Source organism: Neltuma alba, unplaced genomic scaffold, assembly GCF_004799145.2.
Source record: "Neltuma alba isolate B1F8T4 unplaced genomic scaffold, ASM479914v2 tig00012763_pilon, whole genome shotgun sequence".
NCBI classification, from domain to species: domain Eukaryota; kingdom Viridiplantae; phylum Streptophyta; class Magnoliopsida; order Fabales; family Fabaceae; genus Neltuma; species Neltuma alba.
Window position 1 is genome coordinate 253,805 of NW_021637174.1, and position 12,356 is coordinate 266,160.

The window sequence follows — 12,356 nt, forward strand, 5'->3', positions numbered from 1 at the left end:
TATTTGGTCCTAGTGAGAATGACGTGTTTGCTATTTATATGAATCATGTCAGTATCAGTTTCTTTTCAAGGAAGCTTCATACAAGGAAAAAAACCTTCCCTTGATCCTTGACCTAAGCAAATTTCTTTGACACTAAACAGAAAATTATATAAGATTAAGTTTTTGTAGAAAAAAATTTAATGCCGTGCCTTCCTGTGTTTTTCAGTCAGAGTGTTGGAACATTGAAGACTTGATTCAATTTCCACAGGTAGCTTAGGCTTGAAGCTAACCCTCAAATCAAAAGGTCTGCGAAAATTATTATATACGGAGAAGAAAATCTAAGTTAAGAAAATTATTATATACAAAAAAAGAAGAAAAGAAAATCTAATTGTCTAGAGAGTAGGCCACCCAGAAACCCTCGAAGGTGCAGATTAATGATTAATTATCTCCCGCCTTGGACTGGTCTAGTTGCATATATGCAAAGATATTGTTGATATATATACACACACACACACACATATATTTTTCCCCAAGAAAAATCAATAAAAATAATCGTTTTTGTAGTGCTACTATATTTACATGTCAATTTCTGAAATGATTCAACAAAAACGTAACTTTCCAAAGACCTCTAATAGATAGATACATGACATAAAAGGTTAATTAGAAGTTTGAATCTCATAAATAACAAGATTTATGCAAGGACTTAATCAATAATCATATTTAAATATGAATTCTGCAACAATACCTATTTATTAATACATGATATTTGTAAAAATTAATTAATTAAATGATGAAATCCATTTTAGTAGAGCTACCTCATTTTTATATATGATTATGTTTATCTCTTTCCATACTTTATTAAACTTTGCATTCACATAGAGACATACACGAACTCAAAACCTCATATTTAAGTGGTTAAATTTCCTCTACTAGAACTAATTAATGTTAGTTAGTTTGTTATTATCAACCTTTTTAAATCATGTATTTTGCACTAGCTGTCATGAAGGACCTTTAATTTTTCTTTTTCAATCAATATTATTATTGATGTCGGTCATCTATCTTTTCTTTATAATTTAATTTCTATGGTTGAACATCGACTTGAATCATTCTTTATACAAACTAATGTGAAGACTAACTACAGAGTCAAAATGCCCAAATTTTAGCTGAGACTTGGTCAGCACATACAACTATGATATTTTGAAGGGAGAAAAATAGATTGGCGGAATTGCGCGCAATCTTCCTCAATTTTAAGTTGCGTGAATACTTTTTTTTTTGGAATTTAAAACTTGATAATTGACCCTCATGAAATTTTTGAATACTTTACAATTTATTAGCACGCTAATTCATTTTTCCCCTTTTGGCCAAAATATTAGTAATAAGAATGAAATAAGAGGTGTCATCTACCCATTACTATAAGACTATGAAGTTGAACTTCCCTTAATTGTCGCTTTGGGGTTACTCCAAAAATTAACCGAATTAATGCAGTATAGTGCAAAACTCGGGTCGTTTCACTTTGAGGAGCCGAAAACGAAATTAAACCCTAGTAAATAATGCAAGTAACCTAAACTATAAAAGAGATTTTTGATTTTTGAAAAACTACTAATTAAATGCTACGAATCAATTGAAATTAAAATACTTTTTTTTTTCTTTTTTACTGTAAAAGAGAGAGACAAAAGATATGAAAATACTGACACAAATTGAAATGATGAAAATCCTCCTAATTCAACAATGTAGGCAATCATCACTCTAAAAGATGTGGGAGTTAAAAACAATGAATTAAGAATTATAATTAAGCTTTTAATCCAACACCGAGCCACCTCGAGTTGCCACAAAATATTTTCCTAAAATTCAAATTACTAACTGCAACCAGAATAGTAAAATGAAATTAAGGATACTAAAGACCAATGCTCAATTAAATTCTTAAATTCACAACAATAGACTTAAAGCTAGCAAAAGACAATATGATCCAAGATTCTAAGCCACCTTAGAAAATCACAATATATTAACTCCAAAATCAATACAAATGTCATAACCACAACATCATAATTGAAATCAAAGCTATAAACAGCCCAATGTCAAATGCTAAACAATAATCCAGTCACAATAATCCTCAAATATAATCAGATTAAGCAATACAATTATCTCAATAATTAGAAAAACTATCCTAAGACCTAGGAATTGTTAAACAATTATTGGGTAGGAAATTAAAGCAACTAAAACTCCCCCTTGATGATCCAAGCTCCTGCCATTATTGTTGAATTAGAGAATTAGGAATTAGCCACGGTTTGCCATAAAAATTGTCATAATCAATCCTCTTTTGCGGTCAGCCATGGAAGAACGCAGGCGCCGTCGACTCGTGCTCGCTGGTGTTCTGGTGTTCAGCTTCCCCGCGTCCAGCTTGCTCTCCGGTTTTGTTCCGTGTTCGTGCTTGTGTCTTCGTTCGGCCCAAAACTTGCTCTGCTCTGTTTTCGTTCTATCTCCTGTTCGGCGTGCTCTGCTCTTCCGTTTCGCGTCTTGCTCTGCGGCGTGTTCTCTGGTCCTTTTCTCGGCCGTGCCCAGGAGGAGAAGAAGATGAAGCCGTCGGTGATGATGGACTGACCGATGGAAGGACCTCTCTGTTCGTTCCAGGTCCGTGTGCGCCGTCCAGCTCCTCCTCTGTTCTCTTTTTCCCGCAGCTCCAGCTTCCTCTTCGTTCGGCGTCGCGCGTGTGTGTGTTCGGCCAGCTGATGATTATTAGGTTGGGGCAAAACGCAACGTTTTGCCCCCCCTAATTATTATTATTTTTTTATTTTTTATTTTTCTTTCCTTTTTCTTTTCTTTTCTTTATTTTTTTTCTTTTTATATTTTTGAATCTTCCAAGAACCTGCAAGCAAAATTCAAGGATAAGGTAGCATTAATTGTCCTCAAAAATCAATTAGTCATAATTAAACCAAAATGACAATTTTGCCCCTATAAAATAATAATTCAAAATAAAATAAATTAAATCAATTACGGCAAAAAGGGACCAATTAAGTTGACAAAACCCATATAAAAGATATCAAAATATATAAAAATAATTGAGTTTGTCAACTCCCCCACACTTAGCCTTTTGCACTCCTGGGCAAAATATCATTAAAGAAGAATCTAATAGAGAGACTCAATGCAAGCAACCATAAGATAGACTAAGTATGGATGTGCAATTAACTCAAGCAATCTTTATTCTTAATTAATCAACAATCATAGAATACTTCAGTGCAAAGAAATTAACACAAGAAACATAGCAGGATAAAAGAAGAGAAACATAATAGAGCTCACATATGGTACAAGTGTTTCACTCATCTCTCAAATGGGAAAAATTTCACTCAATCCACCTAGATTAGCACCTACCATAAGCTTGTAGAGATTCTAATATCTCCACTACTAACATACCTTAGACTCATGATCAAGGGGACTTAAAGGGTTGTAATGTTGGAAAGCAAGGTCAAATGAATGAAATGAACTAGCAAATAAAATGCATGAGTAATAAAGTATCAACTCAAAGTGAGCTTAAGTACAATCATAAAAGAACACCAAAGTGCAAATTTTAAACTTTTGAGACAGAAATCATTGCTCTTCAAACCACCATGGAATGCCTTATTTCAAATGTATTCTTTTGTTGCAACTTATTTTCTCTCCTTTTTTTTTTTTTATAACTTTCTTTCTTTGGCTTTTTCTAAACATTTTCTTCTCTTTCTTGCCTTTTTCTATTTCCTTTTTTTTTTCTTTTTTTTTGTTTGGCATCCAAACCCAAGAAGGCAAAGATATAGACTTTAATGATGTACTTTTCAAAATGAAAAACCAAATGTAACTCATGCAAGACACTTGCTTAAAAAAAAAAATGGAATGAAAGTGAAGGCTCAAAGAGGTGAACAAAGGTTAAATGAAGTGGTTTGTGTTTGGGTAAAGGTTTAGAAATGAATGCCCCTATCATCTTCACAAACCTAGGTATTAATGCAGCTTTGAAAAAGAATCTAGACAAGTTCTAGAGGTTAACCAAAACTAGGTAAAAGTCACACAAGATGAGAAAATATATGGCTCAATAATCCTTCCATCAAGGCTTTCTCCAAGATGTTTCCTCCTTAAGGATCAAGCTATGAAACAAGGTTAATAACACTGCACCAAAAGTATTCTACTATGCTAATCAACTAAGAACAAAATCACTCAAATCAAATGCAATCAAACTCAGCCGTGCAATATTCACAAGCATTGTGCAAAAGAATTTTAAAAGAGATGCCCAAGGATTACAAAAGTCAAGTCAGCAACAGAGAGAACAGCAACTCGCCCATACAGCAGTGCAAAACACTGAGGCGAATGAAAGCAAGAGGACATAGAAACTAGGAGCAAAATTCCCAAGCAAGAATCACTCTCAAATCATGCGATGCAATTCAGAAATCAACCAATAAGACAGAGAAGAGAGCAATTATAGCAGCAATACTTAGGAAACAGGTGCAAATCCAAAGGCAAATTTTTTTTTTTTTTTCAAGAGAAAGCTCAACAACAATCCCTCCCCCACCCTTAAATTTTGCATTGTCCTCAATGCAAAATCCAAGGACAAGGTAATGACAAGAGAAAAAGAGGATCAATAAGGGAGTAAACAAAAACAAAGTTATTTTTCTACTAGACTAACTCCCCCACACTTATCCTCTTCAATAATTCAGTTAAGCACAGTTAATCGATGCAAAGTTAAGAGAGAATAAGTGAGGAAAGAGACAACCTTGTGTTTAAAGCGCCTTAGACTCTTAAAAGAGAAATTCTCATCAATAATGAGAAACATAAAGTTTAGCAAAAAGGATTGCTCTTGATGATTGCATTTTCTTGGTGGTGGCTCAGGGTCAATTGAAAGAGGTCCAAGAGCATATGGTGGGGTTTGGTGTTGAGGAGATCCCTTCCAATTATGTGCCTGCACAGAAAACAAGCCAGCAGCAGTACCAAATCTAGCAATAGAGACTTCAAGAGATTTCAAATAAAGTAAAGACATTTTATGATCCAGGCTCTTCAAGTAGCTACAGCATCCAAGAAAGTCAATGATACTCCCATCAGTAGGAGTCAAACAATCATTTAAAGTTTCAAAACACTTAAGTTCATGTGACGTGGAAACTGAAGAATCCAACTGACAGTTATTGGAGTACAGCACATCACTATCACATTCACAAGAGGTGGGAGGTAAAAGGGTGGACGCAGAAGAAGATTCATACAGAATACTACTATTGACACAGCTAGCTAAGTCAGGAGGTAAGTCACAAGACAAAATTTGTTGAAAAGACTCATCTACATGCATAATTTTGTCAGTCAAAATTTCATAGTCTTTCTCAACAACACTAGAAGCTACGAACTCAAAGGAATTTTCAGAAAGATAATTCCAAGGCTATGTTCAAATTCGCATTTCTCCACAGGATTAACATCTAAGCAACTCACATCAATATCATGCTTTATATTGTCAGCACTTTTAGTACTAGAAGGCGATGCACACAGTTTACTAAAGTTATGCTTTTGCAACCCAACAAGTATATCATACTTGTTATCAATGCACTCCATGCATATAGTGTGGGCATTACAAGAACAAGATAGAGGTTCGTTCAAATCAGAATCAATTGCACCATCTAATCTAGCACTAGAAAGAGAAGCATGTTCTTCATACAAAGAAGCAGTGACAGTGTAAGCAATATCATCAACTAAACAACTACTATTAGAAGTGTTCAAGTGAGAATTTTTATTGTTAAGCATTTGAGGGGATTCAACTATGATTTCCTCATCCACCTCATCATCACTCACATTATCAATAACTTCAACAGGAATAGTAGTTCTAGTACAAGGGTCAATCTCCTCAAGAACAGGAGCAATATTACCTGATGTAGGGCACGAGTCCTTGTGAGTTTGTAGATGTTCTTGCTTCCTCTCAGCTTCTTGCATGAGTGAATCTAGACACTTTGATTCATCTTTCCCAACCTCATACTCAATTCGCGCTGTATCACTCAAGAACTTTCCTAATGCACTTTGACATTCTTCTAGCTCTTCCTCTAATTCCTTAGAGATCCCAGATATCTCTTCCTCTTCAAGTAATCTATGGTAGTATGAATTTAAGCGGTCGTAAGCTTCTCTTAAAAATTGTATCTGTTCCTTCTTAGGAATAGTAAGAAATGGGTCAAGTTCATTGAATTCATGTTCATAAGATTGGGGAAGGGATTGGTATATGGATTGGGACAAGGGTTGGTGGTAGTATTCATATGGAAAAGGAGATGGTTCTTGGTGGTATGTATACGGTGGAGATATATAATTAGAGTATGGTTGGTGAGGTGGGAGTGATGGGTTAGGTGATTGATGTAGAGGATGGTTCATCCAAGAGGTGTCATGAGCATAGATGTGATTAGGCGTTTGAGACTCTAGTTGAGCTTGGAAGGAGTCCAACTGTTGTAACAACTCGTCAATCTCTTGAGAATATGTTGAATTAGAAGGTGCTTCATTCCACGTATTATTTCCTGCAAAAAATTGAGAATGTGAGAGTAGATTATGATTGCTATTAAACCAAGCCATGAAAAACAAAAAACAAAAAAACAAATGCAAACTACTAAAAAAAAACTAACAAAAATGAAAACTAAAAAGGCTCAACAAATGAACCCCAATCAAGGCTACTTGACACTTAATTACTAGGGAACCAATTTCTTGGCTCCCCGGCAACGGCGCCACTTGAAGTTGAACTTCCCTTAATTGTCGCTTTGGGGTTACTCCAAAAATTAACCGAATTAATGCAGTATAGTGCAAAACTCGGGTCGTTTCACTTTGAGGAGCCGAAAACGAAATTAAACCCTAGTAAATAAATGCAAGTAACCTAAACTATAAAAAGAGATTTTTGATTTTTGAAAAAACTACTAATTAAATGCTACGAATCAAATTGAAATTAAAATACTTTTTTTATTTTCTTTTATATAAAAGATGATTGAAATAACTGAAGATAAAAGAAATGAAAATGAGACAAACAAATAACACTGATGATAATCAATCCTCTAATTCAACAATGTAGGCAATCATCACTCTAAAAGATGTGGGAGTTAAAAACAATGAATTAAGAATTATAATTAAGCTTTTAATCCAACAACCGAGCCACCTCGAGTTGCCACAAAATATTTTCCTAAAATTCAAATTACTAACTGCAACCAGAATAGTAAAATGAAATTAAGGATACTAAAGACCAATGCTCAATTAAATTCTTAAATTCACAACAATAGACTTAAAGCTAGCAAAAGACAATATGATCCAAGATTCTAAGCCACCTTAGAAAATCACAATATATTAACTCCAAAATCAATACAAATGTCATAACCACAACATCATAATTGAAATCAAAGCTATAAACAGCCCAATGTCAAATGCTAAACAATAATCCAGTCACAATAATCCTCAAATATAATCAGATTAAGCAATACAATTATCTCAATAATTAGAAAAACTATCCTAAGACCTAGGAATTGTTAAACAATTATTGGGTAGGAAATTAAAGCAACTAAAACTCCCCCTTGATGATCCAAGCTCCTGCCATTATTGTTGAATTAGAGAATTAGGAATTAGCCACGGTTTGCCATAAAAATTGTCATAATCAATCCTCTTTTGCGGTCAGCCATGGAAGAACGCAGGCGCCGTCGACTCGTGCTCGCTGGTGTTCTGGTGTTCAGCTTCCCCGCGTCCAGCTTGCTCTCCGGTTTTGTTCCGTGTTCGTGCTTGTGTCTTCGTTCGGCCCAAAACTTGCTCTGCTCTGTTTTCGTTCTATCTCCTGTTCGGCGTGCTCTGCTCTTCCGTTTCGCGTCTTGCTCTGCGGCGTGTTCTCTGGTCCTTTCTCCGGCCGTGCCCAGGAGGAGAAGAAGATGAAGCCGCCGGTGATGATGGACTGGACCGATGGAAGGACCTCTCTGTTCGTTCCAGGTCCGTGTGCGCCGTCCAGCTCCTCCTCTGTTCTCTTTTCTTCCCGCAGCTCCAGCTTCCTCTTCGTTCGGCGTCGCGCGTGTGTGTGTTCGGCCAGCTGATGATTATTAGGTTGGGGCAAAATGCAACGTTTTGCCCCCCCTAATTATTATTATTTTTTTATTTTTTATTTTTCTTTCCTTTTTCTTTTTCTTTTCTTTATTTTTTTTCTTTTTATATTTTTGAATCTTCCAAGAACCTGCAAGCAAAATTCAAGGATAAGGTAGCATTAATTGTCCTCAAAAATCAATTAGTCATAATTAAACCAAAATATGACAATTTTGCCCCTATAAAATAATAATTCAAAATAAAATAAATTAAATCAATTACGGCAAAAAGGGACCAATTAAGTTGACAAAACCCATATAAAAGATATCAAAATATATAAAAATAATTGAGTTTGTCAGACTATCATTTGAATATCATTAAAAGTTATAATTGGTTAATCTACTGAATAATACAGATTTAAGGAGATACTACCTCTAGTGCTTAATATAAGAATTATATAACTAATTTATGAAAATTAAAAAATTAGTTAAGTTAATTATTTATAATAAATATATCTTCGTTTTCCGTCAAAAACCACATTTCCCATTGTTTGTTAATTATATTCCAGTTGTTAATCACGTGAAATTAATACAATTGATGGGGATTGAAATATGATGTCAGGTCTACAACTTGGTTTGACCCACCAGGATTAAGTTAAGTCAATCCTGTTAGGAAGCCTATCAAACAATAATATACACTATTTAAAAAAATACATTAATATTATACATGTAAATTATACATGTAATATATTTATAATCAAGTAATATAATATAATAAAAATATAAATATAATTTATATAAATTCATGAGCTGTCTGTTCATATTTATGGCCTATTACATTTTAGAATTTCATTGATCAGTTGCGGGCCATCCTTAATTCGGATGAAGATTTGAAATAAATCATATTACAACTTAAGACCTATAAATATTTGGCCTTTCTAAACATCAAAAAGTTGGCAAGGTTTTATATGATCAGCTTGCAATCCAATATTTTGATTGTTTTCTCTCATTGTAAAACCTTCTCCATCAATAGTTCTTCTTGATGTAGAACCTCCCTTTAATGAACTAGTTCTTGTAAAGCTCCAACTCATCAGCAATTGTCGGCTATATGTCCTTGCTAGGATAACAGGTTTTTGCCAAATATGACTTTCAGAGACTGCCAAAGCTAAAAGCGAAAGAATTCCAATTACCATGAACAAACCTGCAAAGCTATAAGTGGTAAGGTTGGAACTTGCATTGTCCGATGATGAAGTAGATAAGCCTTGGCCTTCATAGTTCTCATGATTGCTTCCAAAATATTTTTCCTCAATCTTGTCCACTTCTCCACTCTCTCTCACATTTAATATAGCTCTAGAAAAGTACGAGGTTAAGTTGGAGCCCTTGGGAAATGCCTGAAATGTAATGTAAATTAAAACATCTAGGCAGACACATTAAAAACAGTTTACTCAAAATTATCCTAATGTGTACAAGAGGAAGATGCATGAACACCTCATTTGCAATGGCAACACTGATATATTATATTGTTGATATCATATGATCTTTTGATTTTTAATATAAGAGTTAATTAATTTAGGTGGATTAAAGAAACTAAATAAATTACTTAATTCTGACAAATATGATATGATCTTCCTAAAATACCCTACGTAGCATTAGAGTATATATCAAATTATAAGTTTGATAAATTAGTTTTAGGGAAAAAATGGTAAATATAAGATATAAAATGGATTAAAATTTTACATTTAAACGACAACTACTATATTTAGCATGGAAGAAATAGTAAGTTTTTGGACCATCTAACTAGATCTAAAATGGACAAAAGGAATCTATGTACAATAAAGGAATAGAGATGGAAACTCACAAAAGCAAATCCACCAATGCGATGTCTGGTATCGACCATGGCATAATCGGAACCATACTGCTTGAGGAAGACCTTAACGTGGGAAATATGATCCAAAATTGCATCAACGCCACCTTTAAGGCTTCCTTTGTCCAAAGCCTCCTTATATTCTTTAATGTCAGGGTAGTTCTTCACCCTCGACCTATCAATCTTCAAGCCATCGATCAATAAACCTCCGATGAATGAGTTACAGTGGTGTCCAACATTAATGTTTGGGTCTGTTATAACGTCATACTCACTAAGGTAACGAGGTTGTAACTGATGTACTGTCAACATTGATGACAAGCTTGCAGTGTAACTTTGCATCAACACAAATGCGAGTATCAACCACATCACCAGCACAAACTTAGAGCAATTCTTAACCAATACTTCTGCAGATAGTATACAAACTGAAAGTGAGAGGAATCCCACTTTTAGGTAAACTAGATAATTAGATAATAGGCTACATAGCTTATTACTAGTGTATCTTCCTCTAGAGTTCAAATAATATATATATAAATATATCGATTACACAAACAAAATATTGCTAATCTTCTGTAAAATTCAAATTAAACTCCCTCTGGTCATTAAATTAGGTTAATGGGGCACTCACTTTCAGGCAGAACTGCTTGTTCTACTGGAAGCCATAAAACAGAAACCCCGCTGAGTTGTTTCCGATATGGTGAATCTTCAAATGCTGAATCTTCCTTGACAGTACGTTCCATTAACAATATGATACCTCCTATAAAAGTACTGAAGATAGCAATAGACAACCATAGATCCCACCTAAAAGGTCGCACAAAAATCCACATATTCAACCGTGGATCGTGGCGAACCTTCACAAGCATCTTGATATCAGACGGTTCATACGGTACTGTGAAATCAACATAGTTTGATCGATGTGCCAAAATCGACACATCTCCCACCACAGCATCGTACTGTTTATAAAAAAGGAAAAAAGTGGGATGTTCAAATTAATTAATGATTGTGTTTATCAGATGCGTAAGGTATTTGTTATAGCAGCAAATACAATGAAGAATAAATTCAGAATATATATATTTATCCTGTTTCCGCAAGTCTAAAAAACTTTCGGTAGATTCTCTTACTAAACTGACATGGAAGAGAGAGGGCCGCCCAGACTTTTTCATGCATGTCCTTTTAATTTGATCAGTGCATCATTTTGGTTTTGGTGAACAAAAGGTAATTCTAGAAACATATACAAGGGCAATTTGAGGTAAAAGGGACTGACCAAGGTGGAGTGGCCATGCAAAAATATTAATATCATCAATCTTCAATCATTAGTCGTACATCATAGTGTAATCATCATTCTTTTCTCCTTTAGATTTTTTTCAATTAAAATAAATATTTGACCAACCTATTATTCTTTTGTTTTTTTTGGCAAGCTACCAACTGATTTTTCCAACACCAGCTGACAATGCATGTTTTCCAGGATTAACTTTTCTTATGAGGTCGGATAAGCGTTGACTTGACTTGGGCTAGCTAGTTGCAAAAGGATCTTATATTGCGCAGTAAGATTTTGCGGAGAAAACGGGGTAGAATGGAGGTGAAACTCCTATAAAAAATTTTGTACGTTGATTTACACACGCACGCATATGATTAGGCCTAACCAAGTAAGTTTAATTAATTTAGCTGGGAGCACATCGTTTGAACAAGTGAAACAGATCCTGGAACATATTGTGAACCTCATGAACAGAAAAGATGTGAGAGCCAGATCTTTTCAGCAGTAGTACAATATAATTGAGAGGACCCTTAGTATATGTGAGCAATAGTATATATTCAAAAGAACATCGTATAGTGTCTAACCTTTCCTTCAAAAATCTGATAGACGAGTGCGTTGTAATCCCCTGCACTGTTTCCATCTTCGTCTACGAAAGCCCTAAACTCGAAAGAAATATTGTAATGCAAACTCTTAAGGTAAGTTATGGCCGCATGGAAGACGTCAATGGAATAGCCCGTAATCTTGACGATCTGATTATTATTACTTGAATTGAGTTGTACATCCACAAACTGGGTGAAGCCAGTTTTCTTAGGAAGTCCAATTATTAACTTCTTCCCTCCTAGGAGTGAGCCAGCTTCACCGTCGCCTGCTACAATCTCAGCTATTAACAACACAACACAAGAAATCGTTATAAGGTTGCCATAGTGATAGTAATTTGGCCTTGCCATCTAACAACAGTGCTATATATGTGGCAAGCAAATGAAGAAATTAAAAGCTAACTCGTTTGAGAATGTGCATGCAGCTGCCTTCATTTATATAGTACAGTGCACCTGTGTATGAATATTATCAGCTCGTTGACATTTTCATTTATTTTAATTGGAAGTAGTATATAGATATATATATATATATATATATATAAGTTGTTCTTATGAATTGAAGAGAAATATTAAATTCTTAATAATCTTTACGATAATAATCAATTCAATTTATTACGTATAATATATCAAAAATAAAATAAAATTAT

At 34.5% G+C, this 12,356-nt stretch overlaps 1 protein-coding gene across 1 annotated transcript; it reads right to left on the reverse strand.

Annotated features, from left to right (window-relative positions):
* Positions 1 to 8,935: 8,935 nt before the first annotated feature.
* On the reverse strand, positions 8,936 to 12,060 carry LOC114730728 (glutamate receptor 2.9-like). The gene is made up of 4 exons (XM_028917836.1): positions 11,698 to 12,060; positions 10,487 to 10,811; positions 9,856 to 10,265; positions 8,936 to 9,388 (listed from the first exon to the last, which is right to left on the reverse strand). The coding sequence occupies exons 1-4, from the start codon at positions 12,058 to 12,060 to the stop codon at positions 8,936 to 8,938; spliced, it is 1,551 nt and encodes a 516-aa protein (XP_028773669.1).
* Positions 12,061 to 12,356: the final 296 nt, after the last annotated feature.